Source organism: Chiloscyllium plagiosum, unplaced genomic scaffold, assembly GCF_037043375.1.
Source record: "Chiloscyllium plagiosum isolate Xiang-an unplaced genomic scaffold, Cpla_swu_hap1 HiC_scaffold_15, whole genome shotgun sequence".
In the NCBI taxonomy this organism is placed as follows: domain Eukaryota; kingdom Metazoa; phylum Chordata; class Chondrichthyes; order Orectolobiformes; family Hemiscylliidae; genus Chiloscyllium; species Chiloscyllium plagiosum.
Window position 1 is genome coordinate 39924440 of NW_028270153.1, and position 18790 is coordinate 39943229.

General features: G+C 38.4%; 1 protein-coding gene across 5 annotated transcripts in view; it reads right to left on the reverse strand.

Moving 5' to 3' along the window:
• Window positions 1-837: 837 nt before the first annotated feature.
• Window positions 838-18790, reverse strand: part of ada (adenosine deaminase) — a 62147-nt gene continuing 44194 nt past the window's right edge. For 3 of the 5 annotated variants that reach the window (XM_043710312.2, XM_043710311.2, XM_087994909.1), the window contains exons 7-11: window positions 16783-16854; window positions 12848-12949; window positions 12597-12664; window positions 5748-5877; window positions 838-3052 (exon numbers count right to left, since the gene is read on the reverse strand). In XM_043710312.2, the coding sequence (XP_043566247.2) occupies window positions 2948-3052; window positions 5748-5877; window positions 12597-12664; window positions 12848-12949; window positions 16783-16854 (477 nt within the window). In that variant the 3' untranslated portion in view covers window positions 838-2947. The remainder of the gene's footprint in view (window positions 3053-5747; window positions 5878-12596; window positions 12665-12847; window positions 12950-16782; window positions 16855-18790) is intronic. The other 2 variants (XM_043710314.2, XM_043710313.2) reach the window with 1 other exon arrangement.

An 18790-nucleotide genomic window follows, 5' to 3' on the forward strand; every position in this document is an offset into this window, starting at 1 on the left:
AGCAATGCATACAATCATTGATAAAGTTTAATTGGTCAAGCCACATAAATATTATGACTTCAAGACTAAGAAAAGACACTGGGAATTCTGTTGAGAAACTCATCTCCTAGCTCTCCAAAGCTTCTCCACAAGGCACCAGTTAGGAGTCTGATGGAATACTTTTGCCTGGATGAGGGCGGCTCCAACAACATTCAAGAAGCTCAGCAGCATTCAGAACAAAGCAGCCTTGTTTAACATATGCAAGCTGTGCTGCAGGAACTCACAAGGTTCCTTTGACAGCACATTCTAAACCTATAAGCTCAACATGAAAAAATAAAAGACACATGGGAACTCCACCAACTACAAGTTTGCCCCCAAGCCACACACCATTCAAGTGGAATTGTATCATTGTTCCTTCAGTGTCATTAGGTCAAAATCCTGGGACACCTTCTGTACGAATGTTAGTTCATTAAGCGTAGTTGCATCAAAAGGACTGCAACAGTTGAACAAGCAAGCTCATCATCAATATCTCAAGGACAAATAAACATGGGCAATGAATGCTGGTCTAGCTATCAATGTCCATTTCCCATGAATTAAAAAAAAGTACTTGAACGATATAAGTTTTCATTCTTCACTCTTCAATCACAAATTTCAATCATGATTTAAAATAATACAGCCATTTTAACAATTATGAATTATGCAAATTGTGCATCTAAATGATACTTAAATCTGTTTCTAGCTTCTTTCCAGACATTTATAAAATTATTTTATGAGCCAAATGTTAATAATTCAGCCTTGCTGAAAGTTTTCTCTTAGCATTTGCCAACACCATAGCAGTAAGCATATGAAAACACAGCATTAACTTTTTAAAAATATTTATTTTAATATTATAAGTTAATATATTTATTCTTTTCCACTTTATAAGACATCTTTATACATCAAATTGATTTCTAAAATCAGAGCATCTAGTCAAAATTTTAATCAAGTTCTTTTGGATGGGTTTTCTGTAAAGAAATATCATTTATTGAGTTGGTAACTATGCTCTGTTGATGTAGATAAGTTTAACTAACAGTGTAGAAATAGACATTCAATAAATACCATTGGAACTCATGAATAATTTGAAATAGAGTTTGGAAAAGCCTCTATTTCAATATGGTTTTGTAACTTTTGCAAATGTGTATAGAAAAAGAATATCTTGGTACATGTGAATTCTGCAACTGTACATTAGCTGCACTTCTTATAGGAATGAATTATAAAAGGCATGTGCAATGCTTCCTTCCTCACATTTAATAAAGAGCATCAAGCTTGAACTGATCCCATAAAGTTGTGAAAACACATTTATGTATTTGGCTTAATGATAGTTCCAATATGGAATTTTCAGTAGTATGCATTGCTGGTGTGATTTGATAAGCTGTGAGTAGTGAGCATTGGCAGTGTTTTGCTCAAACAAATGACTGTGCAAAATGCTTCATTAACAAGCCTTCTAAGAAAGTGAAATACAAAGGCAATTGTAACTTCATCATTTCTACATTAAGTGTTATGTACGGGTTTTGCCAGGCCAAGACCAAAGCAAGGATGATACAACTGAAATGTTCACAGGTTTTTTTTTTCTGTATCCTTTCATGCGATGTGGGTATTATTGTCAAGGTCAGCTTTTGTTGCCAATCCTTAATTGCCCTCGAACTTAGTGGCTTGCTGGGCCATTTCGGAAAACTGTTAAGAGTCAACGACATTGCCATGGATCTGGAGTCACATATAGGCAGATCAGGTAAAGATGGCAGTTTCATTCCCTTAAAGGATAACAGTGAACTAGGTGGGTTTTGAACCCTTAGACTTAGGCTCCAAAAATGTTGAGGAAGTAACTAATTGTAGAGGTTCAAGCTCACATTTAACATAGCTGCCAGTGTAGTATAAAAGGCATTAATTGATGAATATGAGACAAATATATTGTAAATACTCCAATAGATTATCTGCACAGTTACATGTACTAAGCACATTAACAGGAAAGAGATAGTTTAAATGTAATTTTTATAACAAAATGTGAATATACTGAACACACTTACACAATAAACTTTAAGTACCCAAATATTTAATTGCTGGAAGATCCAGATCAAGAATGTAATAAAACCACCAAATTGAAAGGTCTGCTTTTGGTCTTCCTTTATGAACATTCATTGACTTCACTTTCCAATAACAACAATCTAATCATTTTGCAGTCTAAGATTGTAAATGAAATCACATTGAACAATTACTGAACATAGAGTATCAATGCAATTCCAAATATCCAACAGTAATGTGAATTCAGTCTGACAGAATAACTGTGTCCTCCGATAGAAAAGGTTAAGCCTCCCAGATTCTCTCTTTCCAATCACGTTCCACGGTCATTAAATTGAAGAAACAATTTCTCTTTGCGTACATTGCAACTGGGTAACAATGTTGTTATATTGTGCTTATTGATATGAAATCCACAGTGTCTAAATTGGTATCTGATATGTAGGAATAAATGCCCCACAATCCTGGTTGTGCCACCAGAGATAACCAAATGAATAAGGTGTATCAAAAATCTTTTATTGCCTATGATTTAGTCATTCTTTGGAATATTTGTAAATGAGGTACCAGGCTAAATTAAATGTTTCATAAATTCTGCTTTCACGTAGAACAATGCTCTGTGCATCTTAAATAATTCTCTTAAAATATTATCTAAATAAATTTGGACATTGTAAACAAAATGAAGTCACGTTTTTGATTGGAAAGAGCTTGAAAATTGTTGAAATCATGAAGTCAATTTAGGCAACATTGCATTCTCCTCATAAGGAAACAAAGAGAGTTGCATTACACAATAGTCACAAATTGAACAGTTATTGGTGATATTCACAAATAGTTTCAATTTCTGTCTGTAATTATATACATTACACAGTCACTTTGAAGACCGATTTCCCATTTGTATGGGTGATTTACCAGGAGCTGTTTAACATACAGTGCTCTGCACCATTCCATAAGCCTCATACAGCGTCAACAAAAGTTCTTCTTTTTCTTTATCAGGGAGAAAGCAGGATCTAGCTCCATTAATATTCTGTAGGTTAGCACAAGACATGTCAGTTATCAAACAGTTAGTTGTGTTTTCTGTGAAATATTTTAAATTGTTTCAGAAAATAAAGAAATTGGAAAACTTAAATTGAATTTCTTCTACACTTCAGGATAAATTTTGTAATAAAAATTACTAGGAAGTCTGTAGGAATCCACCAGTTGACTCACTGTTGGCACTTTCTCAGTATCTTGGAATGATCAGGAAATTACCATGTAAGAAAATACAAGGATGATCCTAACTTCAATTAATCTATCCAAGAGTACCTTCTTGCTACTAAAGAATTTTCAGATGCTTCAGATTTGACAAAGAAATTAGCTAAATCAACAACTAAATATCTTTAATTGGCCAAAGTACCTTTTCCCCATTTTTAACTTTTCTTTGATTCTTCCACTTAGATTCATAGAGTCATAGAGATGTACAACATGGAAACAGACCCTTTGGTCCAACTCATCTATATCAACCAGATATCCTAACCCATTTGTCAGCACTTGGCCAATATCCCTCTAAACCATTTCCATTTATATACCCATCCAGCTGCCTTTTAAATGTTGTAATTGTGCCAGCCTCCACTACTTCCTTGATAGGCCAGATGGCCTACTTCCACACTGTAGGGATTTTACATAATATTCTTTAAGTCTACTTTGTTTGCATATCCAAAAGGGTTTAAAGGTGGATTTAAAAATTGACTATTCTGCTTTAAATATGGGAACAAATTAAAACAATCTTTGATTGACATTATATCCAATGCTCAATATTAAGCTGATAGAGCATTGAATATTTATCTTTCTTGTAATAGTCCCTATTAGTATAAATGAAGTAATTGTCTTATAGTCAGAAATGTACAACACGGACGGTCCAACTCGTCCGTGCCGACCAGATATCCTAACCTAATCTTGTCCCATTTGCCAGCACTTGGCCTCTTTCTCTCTAAACCCTTCCTATTCATATTCCCATCCAAATGCCTTTTAAACACTGTAATTATACTAGACTCCACCACTTCCTCTGGCAGCCCATTCCACACAGGCACCACCATCTGTGTGAAAAAGTTGCCCCTTAGGTCTCTTTTATATCTTTCCCTGGTCACCCTAAACCTATGCCCTCTAGTTCTGGACACCCCAACCCAGGGAAAAGACTTTGTTTATTTACCCTATCCATGTTCTTCGTGATTTTATAAATTTCTATAAAAGTCACCCCTCAGACTCCAAAGCTCCAAGGAAAACAGTCACAGCCTATTCAGCCTCACCCTATCACTGAAATCCTCCAACACTGCAACATCCTTGTAAATCTTTTCTGAACCCTTTCAGGTTTCACAACATCCTTCTGATAGGAAAAAGACCAGAATTTCACAATTTATTCCAAAAGAGACTTAACCAATGTCCTGTACAGCCGCAACAAGACCTCCCAACTCCTATACTCAATGCTCTGACCAATAAGGGCAAGCATATCAAACATCTTCATCACTACCCTATCTACCTGAAACTCCACTTTCAAGGAACTACGAACCTGAACTCCAAGGTCTCTTCATTCAGCAACACTCCCCAAGACCTTACCATTAAGGTGTATAAGTCCTGCTTTGATTTGCTTTTCCAAAATACAACACCTCACATTTATCTAAATTGAACTCCATCCCCCACTCCTCAGCCCATTTGCCGATCTGCTCAAGAACTCAAGTAACAGGAGGAACAAGTTAAAAACTTAATTGGATTTTGGAACCAAAAATCCCAAATGGTAATATATCTTTTTCAATTTTTTAATGTATAGTAAGGCATTTCAATATGATAGCTTATCTGCAAGCAAGTTAAAATACTTTGGCATGGCAAATGTTATGGCTCTTTGTATTTATAGGACATGGAGGTTAAATAGCAGAAACAATTTTAGTACTTGCAAGCATTTTGCTGCATATCGACAATAAAAGGACCATCTAAGTCCTTACAAATATGCAAACGAATTATGCAAACTGTACTTATTGTTATCGTGCAATAACCCATCTTATTAACTAAGACGATTTGGATGTTGGATGAGAATCACCACAGAAATTGGGTTCAGCACCATTGACCTAAATCCTACACTGTTATAGTTTTCTTTTAACCCACAGTGAATTTAAGTCCACATTAAACAACCTGTTACACGAGCATAAGAAGTAGGAGGAAAATCAGGACACTCAGCCACTCAAGATTACTCTCCAATCCATAAGTTCATGATTGATCTGATTCCTCCATTTTACCACCTATCCCTAATAACCTTTCACTTCCATACTAAAGAATCTATCAACTTCTTCCTTAAAAAATGTTCAGGGACTCTGCTTCTACTGCCTTTTGAGAATGAGAGTTCTAAAGATTCATGCACCTCTGCAAAAAAAATTCTCCTTTTCTCTGTCTTAAATAAGTGACCAACTATTATTAAATGGAGCTGCTGCTTCTAGATTCTCCTCCAAATCTCCCACTTCTAACCTGTCAAAATTCCTCATGATCTTATAAAATTCAAGAAAATAAATCTACCGCAATATTAAGTTGACTTATAAATTTAATTTTAGAAACTCGTAACCTAGTCCTTTATAAACACAATAAACTTCACTATGAAGTAATATGCATTTTTAAACTAGGAAAATGCATTTGCTAAGAAACTAAGTAGAAAACAGATTATATTTAATTTATGGGCTAGAAGTGCAGCATTGACTTACCGCTTCCATGAAATCATCTTCTGTGAAACCCATGTATTTTGAGGCAATACAATAATCCTTATCTAGCGTAGATTTGAATATCAATGGATCATCAGTATTCAGAGAATAATTTGCTTTGTCTTCTCTAAACCTGTGAATATTAAATGTTAGAAGGATCAAAAACTTTAACATTCATAGAATGTCACATATGACACATCTGCACTGTGAATACAATGGAATCATGTTATAGAACATAGAACAATACAGTGCAGAACAGGCCCTTTGGCCCTCGATGTTGCACTGACCTGCGAACTATTCTCTGCTTGTCCCCTACACTATCTCAAAATCTTCCATGTGCTTATCGAAGGATTGTTTAAATTTCCCTAATGTGGCTGAGTTGACTACATTAGCAGGTAGGGCATTCCATGCCCTTACCACTCTCTGCATGAAGAACCTGCCTCTGACATCTGTCTTAAATCTATCACCCCTCAATTTGTAGTTATGCCCCCCTTGTACAAGCTGACGTCATCTTCCTAGGAAAAAGACTTTCACTGTCTACCCTATCTAATCCTCTGATCATCCCCTCTTAGCCTTCTTCCTGCCAATGAGAACAGGTTCAAGTCTCTCAGCGTTTCCTAATAAGACCTTCCCTCCAGACCAGGCAACATCCTGGTAAATCTCCTCTGCACCTTTATGAATGCTTCCACGTCCTTCCCGAAATATGGGGACCAGAACTATACACAATATTCCAGGTGTGGCTACACCAGCGTTTTGTATAGTTGGAGCATGATATTGCAGTTCTGGAACTCAATCCCTCTACGAATGAAACCTAACACACCGTATGCCTTCTTAACAGCACTATCCACCTGGGTGGCAACTGTCAGGCATCTATGTACATGGACTCCAAGATCCCTCTGCACATCCACACTACCAAGAATCTTTCCATCGACCCAGTACTCTGCCTTCCTGTTATTCTTCCCAAAGTGCATCACTACAACTTTGCCCCATAGGTCATCAGTTCTATCCCTCCTTCCAGCCTTTTCTATAACCACAGCCAGCTGTGAATGTTTCATAATTTACTGTCATATTTTGAAATAATAAGAATGTAAACAATAGGAACACAGCTATACATTTCAGCCCATAGTCATGCACAACTATCTGAAAAGATCATGATGATCAGATTGTGGTCTTAAATTCATTGCTCTGTCTGCACTCATACTCTTAACTCTCTTATCAGTCAAACATCTGTCTAACTCAGCCTTGAATATCTTCAAAGACTCATTCTCCATTCTCTCTGTGTAAGAGAATTTCAAGACCAAAAATCTTCCCATTCTTCTCATCTCCATCTTAAATGGGAGATATCTAATTTTCAGTGCCTCTAGCTCTAGAAGCCCCCATGAGAGAGACCATACCCACAGAACCTTATGTTTCAATATGCTCACCTCTCATTCTAAGCTCCAACGGGAACAGCCCAACCTACCTCATGAGACAACCTTCATTCCGAGAAACAGTCTGGTGAACTCTCATTGAACTGCTTTCAGCTCAAGTGTTCAGTAGTATGTACAGAAAAACTATACACAGCAGCATTTCACTGTAGCCTGTACAGCTGTAGCAAGACTTCACTACTTATTTACTCAATCGCCTTTATAATAAAATCCAATATTCCAATTATGAATTGAATTACTTCTTTTACCTGCATAGATACCTGATTTGTCTAAATATTCAAAGCCAATAAGGTAAATCAGCTTGAGAGGCCTTGGTTTTTTTTTTCAAAAGTTGGAGCAATAGAAGCATCCTGAATGGGTGGGGTCAAGCTCACACAGAACCAGGATTTTTAATTTTAGCTTTCTGCAATTGCTGGGAGCTTGAAGCTGAATGTAGAAGCTCTTATTCCTCTTTCTGTTACAGCGAAAAGCTGGGGTTCTCTTCTTGCTGCTATAATTGAGATAATCTATTTTACTGAATTTGCCTTTGCCAAGGGGGTATTTATGGGATGTTACTATATTGGAAGTTAATTAGTAGTAATTAATATATCTATTATTTTGTTAAGCATTTTGATAGCATTACAGTTAAGCTAATTGTTTTATTTTTATTTTGTCTGTATTTTAACTTTAAAAGCAAAATAAAGTGTGTTTTGCTTAAAGGCGAGTAGTTTGAGCAATCGAGTTACATATGGAATGCAATGCCTGGCACTTGATTTAAAAATTTTTTTAAATGTCAGGCTCGAGACTATCTTCTTTTTATATTCTAAGGGGATTTGGTCTGGTCCATAATAAGACATACACAAATACTCGAAAAAACTTTACCAAACATTATTTCCCTTTCACAAATCCATGTTGAAGCTGCCTTGTTGTGGTATGACATCCTAAATGTCTTGTTACTATCTCCTCATAATGTATTTATGGATTTCCCAATGACAGATGTTAAACTGACCATTGTACCATGTGCTAACACATTGGAAAAGCAAGTTGATATAATTGATGTCATTGTGGTGAACCCATTGTTGCTGCCCCTTCTTTGACATGCCATTCGTTGCTCATTGATCCACTGCCTGCTCCATTGTCTACTCTCCTCATCACACAACTCTTTCTTTTCTTCACTGCCCCACTCATTCTCACTTAAATGTCTGCTATTTCCATCACTGCACTCCTCCCCATTCTCTGCCTCATTTATTGTTCCCACTGACTGCCTGGCTCACTGCTTCAATCAGTGAATGGACAAGAAGTGAGGTGATGGATTACACAGTGGAAGATTTTTCTGACAGGTCCTCAATGTTTTGTAATTTGTTTCAAGGTCACCAGGCTGCTTCACTAAATAAATCTAAAGCATGGATTGGTATTGCATGAAATCACTCATTTTAGAATGTCCTTTACATCTAAATACAAAAAGTTACTGGTACAAGCATTAAAAAATTATTTTGTGCAAGTCATTACATAAGCCTTTGACATCATTGGCAGTGACACAGACACCATCACTGCATAGGTGGTGAGAGTAAACCTGTAGGTTGCAATGGCAACAAACACAGCCTAGAATGCACCAAAGTTTCCAGGTTTCCTTCATTTTCTCTTGAATACATTTGCAGTTTTCCAATTTCCTGGGAATTTCTAGAATCTGGGGAGTTCTGGAAGGGTACAAATAATGCACCAACTTCTTTTCAGGCTCCAGAAAGTAGGCGTCCAACTGCAGGGGACTTTTACTCCCATTAGTTTTCACACAGTGTTTTTTCCCTCGTGATGGTGATTGTTTTGATTTCTTTCCCCACCCCCCAAAACCTTTATTTTCTACCATTCATTAGATGTTTTCTATATCTTCAATTGGGAAGTCAAATACAAATTATTTATTCAATTATTTATTTTCTTGATTTCCATTATCAATTTCCCAGTTTCATGATCTAAGAGAATGACAATTAGCTATTCTTCTCCTTTTCATATACTTGTTGAAGATTTTGTTGTCCATTTTATATTTCTTGCTAGTTTTTTCTCATATTCTATTTTCTCCCTTTTTTGTAATTAGTCATAGAGATGTACAGCATGGAAACAGACCTTTTGGTCCAACCCGTCCATGCCGATCAAATATCCCAACCCAATCTAGTCCCACCTGCCATCACCTGACCCATATCCCTCCAAACCTTTCCTGTTCATATACCTATTCAAATGCCTCTTAAATATTGCAATTATACCAGCCTCCACCACTTCCTCTGGCAGCTCATTACGTACACGTACCACTTTCTGCATGAAAGAGTTGCCCCTTAGGTCCCTTTTATATCTTTCCCCTCTCATCCTAAACCTATGACCTCTAGTTCTGGACTCCCCAACTGCAGGAAAAAGACTTTGTCTACTTATCCTATCCATGCCCCTCATGTTTTTGTAAACTTCTATAAGGTCACCCCTCAGCCTCCGACGCTCCAGGGAAAACAGCCCCAGCCTGTTCAGCCTCTCCCTATAGCTCAAATCCTCCAACCCTGGCAACATCCTTGTAAATATTTTCTGAACCCTTTCAAGTTTCACAACATCTTTCTGATAGGAAGGAGACCGGAACTGCACGCAATATTCCAACAGTGGCCTAATCAATGTCCTGTATAGCCACAACATGACCTCCCAACTCCTGTACTCATTACGCGGACCAATAAAGGAAAACATACCATACGCCTTCTTTACTATCCTATCTACTTGTGCCTCTACTTTCAAGGAGCTATGAACCTGCACTCCAAGGTCTCTTTGTTCAGCAACACTCTCCAGGACCTTACCGTTAAGTGTATAAGTCCTGCTAAGATTTGCTTTCCCAAAATGCAGCACCTCGCATTTATCTAAATTAAACTCCATCTGTCACTTCTAAGCCCATTGGCCCACCTGATCAAGATCCCGTTGTAATCTGAGGTAACCTTCTTTGCTGTCCACTACATCTCTAATTTTGGTGTCATCTGCAAACTTACTAACTATACCTCTTAAGATCATATCCAAATAATTTACATAAATTGTGAAAAGTAGTGGACCCAGCACTGATCCTTGTGGCACTCCACTGGTCACAGGCCTCTATTCTGAAAAACAATCCTCCCCTACCACTCTCTGTCTTCTACCTTTGAGCCAGTTCTGTATCCAAATGGCTAGTTCTCCCTGTATCCCATGAGATCTAACCTTGCTCACCAGTCTCCTATGGGGAACCTTGTCGAATGCCTTACTGAAGTCCGTATAGATCACATCTACCATTCTGTCCTCATCAATCCTCTTTGTTACTTCTTCAAAAAATTCAATCAAGTTTGTGAGACATGATTTCGCACACATAAAGCCATGTTGACTGTTCCTAATCAGTCCTTGCCTTTCCAAATACATGCTCATCATGTCCCTCAGGATTCCCTCCAACAACTTGCCCACCACCGATGTCAGGCTCACCGGTCTATAGTTCCCTGGCTTGTCCTTACCATATTTCTTAAACAGTGGCACTACGTTATCCAACCTCCAGTCTTACAGCACCTCACCTGTGACTATCGATGATACAAATATCTCAGTAAGAGGCCCAGCAATCACTTCCCTAGCTTCCCACACAGTTCTAGGGTACACCTGATCAGGTCCTGCAATCTTTTGCTGGTCTCAAAATATGTTCCAATCTTCTGGATCACTACAGTTATTGCAGAACTGTATATCTTCTTTTTCTGTCAGATACCACCCTCAACCTCCTTAGTTAGCTATGGATGGTTCATCTTTCTTAATGATATTTAGCTTTGTTGTGAATTATGAAATACCTCTTATATGTTTGTGCCTCCTTCCCTAATGTTTTATATTGTGATCTATTTTCCCAGCCCACTTTAGCCAACTCTATTTTCTTGCCTTTGTAATTGCCTTCACTTAAGTTAACAACATTTGCTTTGGATCCACATTCTTCCCCCTCAAATTCAATATAAAATACTGTCATGTTTTGTCCATTCTTACCCAGAATGTGCTTTACTATGAAGCCACTGATTAATTCTGTCTCAATAAATTATTGTGCAGAGTTTTGTTGTATTTCTACATCATTGACTAAACTTGGACATGTACCTCAGTACCGTACTTATATTTTCCAATTTCATCAGTGCACATACAACTTTCTCCTCTGGCTTCCAGAGCACAAATGTGCTTTAAAAAGTTATAAGAATATTTTAACGGCAGTAAACCTTCGACTACTCAAATCCACGTCCCATTTAACTACAGCATGGCTGACCTCCAGCTCAACTCCATTTACCCACCTTTCAGCCACATTCCTTGGTAGGTCAGCCACTTAAATCTATAAAACTCAATCTTGAACGTTTCAGGTGATCCAGCAATTGATGCCTTTTCAGTGTGACTGTCCACATTTCTTTTAAACTTTTGCATGAAAGTTTTCTTCCTGACATCACTCTTGAATGGTATTGTTGTAATTTTAATATATGTTCTTTTATTCTGGCACTGCCCACAAGAGGAAATTATGATATATAATATATTAGATTAGATTAGATTAGATTACTTACAGTGTGGAAACAGGCCCTTCGGCCCAACAAGTCCACACCGACCCGCCGAAGCGTAACCCATCCATACCCCTACATTTACCCCTTTACCTAACACTACGGGCAATTTAGCATGGCCAATTCACCTGACTTGCACATCTTTGGACTGTGGGAGGAAACCGGAGCCCCCGGAGGAAACCTACCAATTTGAAACTTCTAAGTTTAAGGGAATACAAGGCAATGGTAATTGTTATTGTCTGTCAATCAGAGAACATTCTCTTTAATGCTCCTCTTGGTCACCATGCCCATATCAATTTTCAGCTATTTTCAATTTGATGCATTTTTGTTTTGCTGATGACCTGAGCAGATTATTATGAAACATTTCCTGGAAGTCTACACAAACCCCAGCCATAGGCACACACCTATCTATTCTGATTAGGGATTTCAAGAAATTTAAAGGCAGGTAATTTTTTGGAAGAACCTCCTCATGTTCTATACAGTTTATCTCCAAATTCCCACATTCTTAACATCTAACAATGTGGGCACATTGTCTCCTGTCAGGCTGTCACCAGTAGATCCTGAGACCATCCGTTTGAATTCTTTTACAGTTTTCCACCTTGGTTGCAGGTAGATCAATCTCAAACATGATACAAATTTACATCATCCTTGATGCACAGTACTGGAATTTAAAATGTTAACACTCAATGCTACTAACTTTTGGTCTGTTATACAAAAATGATCAAATAGTAGGAAATTTTAACAAGTGAAATATTGTGACAATAGCTGAGTTTACTGAAAAAGCAACTACTCTTCAAATACTAATACATACTAATATGATTGTTTTTTAAAAATCCATTACGCAGGAATACTTTAACCACATCTCAGGCTCAACAGATAGAGAGACTTCTATTTACCTAATAGCTGGATGCTTCATTAAATCTGGGTCACAAGCTCCAGTGAGATAGCTAGACCAGGGGCATATCTAAAAAAGAAACAAATCATTAACTAAAACCTGTCACATCTTCAGCAGACAGAAACATACGGCCTGTTAACAGTCGCGCAGAAGATCCTGACTTTTTGAGTGGAAAAAGATTCAATAATTCTGTCATCAAAATATTTACAGAAAAAAAGTTAAATGTTCAAAATATCTCCAGGAGCTGCCTACCTCAAAATGTATATTCAGTTTTAACAAACGCTTGTAGAGACAAAAATCGTCAATTGTGTGATACCCATGTCCAATTCGTTCAGCTTTCAAAACATCGACAGCCTATTGACAAATAAATCACAATAATTACATATAAGATAATAATTAAGTTGGTGGAAGCCAGCAGCAAAAGCTATAATTTCAAGCTTTCAGTAAGTAATATGAACGTGAAAATACATGCTCTCCTTCCAGCACTGCCTTTTACAAAGTATCTTCATAAGGGTGCTGCAGTCACAGTATCTGAGGCACATGACAAGGAGATGGCACAGAAACTATAAGAGAAGAAATTCTCCCTTCTGCCCTCTTCCAATTTCGAGCCAGAAGTCTCTATGCTTCTTGACACTGACAGGAGTGTGTCTGGCAGGTCAACCAAAGCATTCAGCATCTTGGTCAGTACGCTTTTCAGCATTCTCCAGCATGTTACTGGTAAAATCATCAACTGAGCACCCTGTGGTATAACCTTTCCCTCTTGCTTGGCTGCAGCCCACCCACCCCTAGCAATTCACAAGTGCAGATCTCCAAATCTAGATAAGTCTGCAGTGCCAGCATCTAAACTGGTAGTTACAAATGACATGAAATGATGGAGACGCTTCTCCACCGGTATTGTATTCTCTCTCTCTTTCTCTCATGTGCTCTTTTTCCTGGAAAAACAAGAGATCCATGGTCGCACCATGAACAGCTTGCACTTTATGCCAGAAAACAGGATATGGATCAGCCAAATGTTGTCATTTGACAGAAATATACTATCATTCTCAAGTTTCTCAGTGACACTGGGTATGACAGGCCATGTTGCAGCAAACAGTGTGGACAACCACCTCCTCCACAGGGCGAAAGAGATGCATGCATCCTGATCCTCTCTACCAGGCTTCCCCGATTTCTGGCAGCTATGATAACATTGCTCTGTAAGGAGGAAGACAGAATGTCAGCAATTCTCTAACATTGTATTTGGATGATGTGCCTGCAATAGCTGGAGATATTGGAAAAAGCATGAGCTGATATGAGTCTGTCATCACTGGAATAAGGAAGTAAAAAGTACAATATCTGAAGTCCAGATTGTCAGGGAGTTCTGATAACTGATTGATAGCTATACATTGAGCTTGAGGATTTGGTGTTATCATGTGTATGAGGCCCTTTGAAGATGCACTCACTGACCTTGAAAACCCACATCAGATCAATACATTTCTTGTGGCACTACAGGTGTATCCTCAGGAACAGTTGCTTTGGCTTCCCTGACCGCTTTCCAGGACCTTCTAGTTCTCAAATTTAAGCTCATGTATTTCCAGCCAACCAGCTGGCAGGAGCAAGACCTTTAGCTCCACATCTGTGAACATTAGAGCTCTTACATGTCCTGATTCACTGATTATGCAGTTTCCACTTTCAGCGAGTGCCAGCCAGCCTTTTAAGGGATAGACTTCCTTTAAGAAAAGCAGTCTGGCCCCACCACAAGATTAGCACATTCTGCTCAACTCAGGCTAGCCACCTCAGCCTTGCCTAGCACAATGCTACAATCATTTATATCAAGTAGATAGCCTATTGCTGCCCACTTCAATGACATTGGGCAATTCAAGAAAGAGCCGTAATGAATGTTTAGACCAATATTTTTGACCACTATAAAAGGATACTGAGAACAAGTGATATCAATAATCATAAGCTTGGAGGTGGTGAACCTTTTTAAAAATGATAATGCGCAACAAAATGAATAATCAGAAATGCAAGTAACAGTTACTTAAGGAAAGCCATCACAAATTTGTGACTGGGAAATCCTGTTTAACTTGCTTAAGCTTTTGGATGAGGTAACAGAGATGGTTGATGAGAATCATCATGTTGATTTGGTGTACATAGACTCCAAAAAGCATTTCATTAAGTGCGAAACAACAGACTTGAGATCAAAGTTAGAGTTCAGAGAATAAAAGTGAAAGTAGTAACATGAATAAGAAATTGGTTGAGCATCAGGAAACAGTGAACTGAGTTTTCTGGACTAAAGGAATGTTTACAAAAGGGGTTTCACAAGAATGTGTGTGAGGATCCTTTCTCTTCTTGATGTATATTTAGCAGGGCAGCACAGTGGCTCGGTGGTTAACATTGCTCCCTCACAGTGCCACGGTACCACATTCAATTCCACCCTCAGTTGACTGTCTGTGTGGAGTTTGCACATTCTCCTCATGTCTGTGTGGGTTTCCTTCAGGTGTTCTGGTTTCCTCCCACAGTCCAAAGATTTGCAGGTTAGGTGGATTAGCCATGGGAAATGCAGGGTTACAGGGATAGGGTCTGGAGAGCTGCTCTTCAGAGTGGCAGTGTGAACTTGATGGGCTGAATGGCCTGTTTCCACACTGTAGGGATTCTATATATTTATGACCTAGACCTTGGTGTAGGGGGCAAAATTTCATGTCATCTGGCAGTTTTGAAATTTGAAAGTATTATGAACTTCAAAGTGTGAAACTTCAAAGGACATCAACAGATTGATAGAATGGGTGGACAAGTGGCAGATGCAATTTAATAAAGATGTGTCAGGTGACTCATTTTGTTACAAAGAGTATAGACAGTCATAGAAATAAGGATGCTATTACTTCAGTTATACAGAGCACTGGTGAGAATGACATCTCAAATGCATTGGAGGTGGCCCAAAGGTGGCTTATTGGATCAATACCAAGAATAAGTGGATTGACTGATGAAGAGAGGTTAGGCAGGCTAGAATTGTTTCCATTGGAGTTTAGAAAAGGAAGGACTTGACTGAAGTGTATAAAGTCTGAATGGTTTGCTGCCCTTTTAGGACAGATATTGAAAATCATTTATCCCTATCATGATGTGTGAATTTGGAATTCTCTGCCTCAGATGGCAGTGGAAGCGGGCTCATTAAATATTTTTTTAAGGCAGAGGCAACTAGATTCTTGTCAGGAAAAGGAATCAAAGGTTATCAGGGATAGATGGGAATGTCCAAATTTGAAAGACAAACAGATAACTACGATCTGCTTGAATGGTGGAGTAGGCTTGATTGGTTGACATCTATTCCTATTTCATATGTTCAAATCAAACAAAGGGTAAAAGATCCAATTCTAAGAGGGGTACAGGAGTAGAGGGGCCTAGAGGTATATGTGCACAAATCCTTGAAGGTGACAAGAGAGGTTAAGAGTGCAATAAAAAGGAATGTAGCATATTTGACTTTATAGACAGGGCATAAAGAATAAAATGTGTTATTATAAAAATTCAGAAAATAATGGTTTGCAATCAATCTGATCACTGCATCCAGTTCTGGTTGACATACTTCTGGGAAGAGCTAGAGGCATTAGAGAGAGTGCAAAAAAAAGTACACAAGAATGAGATAGATTTTTCATCCCTGGAAACAGTTGCGAAGATATACTGGGGATGCTAGAACTTTTTCCCCAGGAGAGGAGACAATTGTGATGAAAATATAAGTATTCAAAAATCATGAGGAGTCTGAGCAGAACCTAATCTAAACAAAATATAGATAGGAAGAAACCATTCAAGAACCAGAAAGCAGAGATTTAAGGTAACTGGCAAAAGAACGAAAAGCAATGCAAAGGAAACCTTTTCATATGCATGGAGCGGTTAGGATCTGGAATGCACCAACAGTATGAGAGTGACAAACTCAACCATGGCATTCAAAAAGAGAACTGGATTATGGCTGATATCTGATAAATGTGCTATGAAAAAAAACACACACTAATGACACCAAGAGAATTGTTGTTACAGAGAACCAGACACAGTAGACCTCTTCTGTGAAACAAATACTCCATCATTTCTCAAAGAAAAGCTGATTTGGTGGCTAATAAAGACTACAATTTGCTGTCAGTACCATTTTGCATTAGGATTCAAAGTTCAAATTGATTTAAGATATCAAAAAAAAAGGAATGAAATAACTACGTAAACTGCCTCACCTCTTTGACCACTGTAGAAGGTCCAACTTCACCTGCATGTACAGTTCGATGGATGCCACTCTTAAAAGCCTCCTGGTAAAGTAACAAACAAGAAAAGATACAGAAATGTCTGCAAAGAACCAGAACAGAATGGATCCTTCTTTTGATAGATATCTGCACTGCTCATTTGATAATGATGCCATTTCTGAAGTATTAAGAACTTGCATTCATATAATGCCTTTTGTGATGTCAAATACCCCAAATCGCTCGACAGTCAATTATCATTTGTTTTGAAGTGTGGTCGCCATGGAGTCATAGGGAAACACACAAAGAAATTCATATGTCACAAGATCACAGAAGTAGCCAGTTCTTAAATACTTGGGTAATCTGTTTTTTGCAGTGCTGGCTGAGGGAAAACAATACTATAGGAATCCAGAGAACTCACCTAAATAAAAGCAAATAACTAAGGATGCTGGAAATCTGAAAGACAAACAAAATGCTGGAGAAACACAGCTGGTCTGGCACAATCTGTGGAGAGAGAGGTGATGTTAACTTCTTAAATCCAGTGACCCTTTGTCAGCAAGTAGCTGAGAAAGGTGGTATTTATGTTTATCATAGGGGTGGGGTTGGGGGGGGGGTGCTGCGTTTAAAATTTTTGCATTTCTTCTTTTGATAATGCTCCAGAAATATGAATTTGGGCTGACTCAGTTCAGATTATAATATTCCTGTTCGTTCAGAAAAACTACTTGGAAATCAACATTAATTTGGTAGTTTCACTGAGACCAGATGTAATGGCAGGATGGCAAAAGTAATTAAGTGTTGCTAAGCGATTGGATTTGATATAGATTATGGATTAGTGGTGCTGGAAGAGCACAGCAATTCAGGCAACATTGAAATCGACGTTTCGGGCAAAAGATTAGACTAGAAACTTTTATTATGCAGTTTACCAGTCCTATCTACACCTGACTTTGAACTGATCGATGCAGGCTTGTGCTCAAAACAGGAAGTGATATACAGTGCAATACTTCGATCTGTGCAGCCTTATGAACATCTGCCTCAAATTTGCAGTTAGTCACCAAATGTCCCCAAATACACACCAAATAGTTTCGATATCACATTTGTAACTTAAAAAAAATTGGATTAAAAAAAAGAACAAAAGATAGCAAGAAAGTATTGCACATGGTGCACAACACAATAGATACACATAATTATGTAAGATAATGTAATGGGAGCTAGCTGCTTGATCTGCTACAGTTCATGTGGAGATGGTAAACTCAGTGTTGTTAGGAAAGAAGTTCCAGGATTTGGATTCCTATATAGTCAGGAACAGCAGCATGATTCCACATCAGGATAATGTGTGACTTGGAGGGGGGAATTGCTGGTGGTGATATCCCCTTGCATATGCTGCTCTTCTTCCTCTCAATGGTAGGAGTTGTGGTTTCAACTGTGTGAGGTTCTCTCATATCTCAGAAGTGGGAGATGGGGATGTTGAACTAAATTGAATTAGCTTTATTATTATAAGGTACCTAAGCATAGAGTCTTCAGTACAAGCTTTTAGAAGAAAAAAATGTTTAAAAAATTAAGAAATTAAAGAGGCTCAACCTTACAGATCTTAGGAGTAATTTAGAAAAGAGAGAGAAATAAAGAAGTTCAGAACAACTGTCCTTCCAACCCAGTCCACACTGGACCTAGCCTAGAGTCATCACCAGGCCTTGACTCCAGATTGCAACGGGGTTCCCCTTGAGGGTCTCAAGGTTGGGAGACCACTTCTGGAATCATTTTGAGACTGGTAGTCCTTGCTGATGCCATGTGGGGCCAAATGTCTGCCAAGGGCTACTGAAAGACCACCATGCCAGGTTGGGTGATTGAAATGTTGAGCTGAGGGACAACCGCACCAGGCCAAGAGACTACTATGCCAGGCCAAGAGTCGGCCAAGCTGGGCCGAGATATCGCCTAGTGGGCCGACTGCCACTATACTAGGCTGAAAGGACACCTCGCCAGGTCCACACAGAGGCTGAGAGTTCAAATC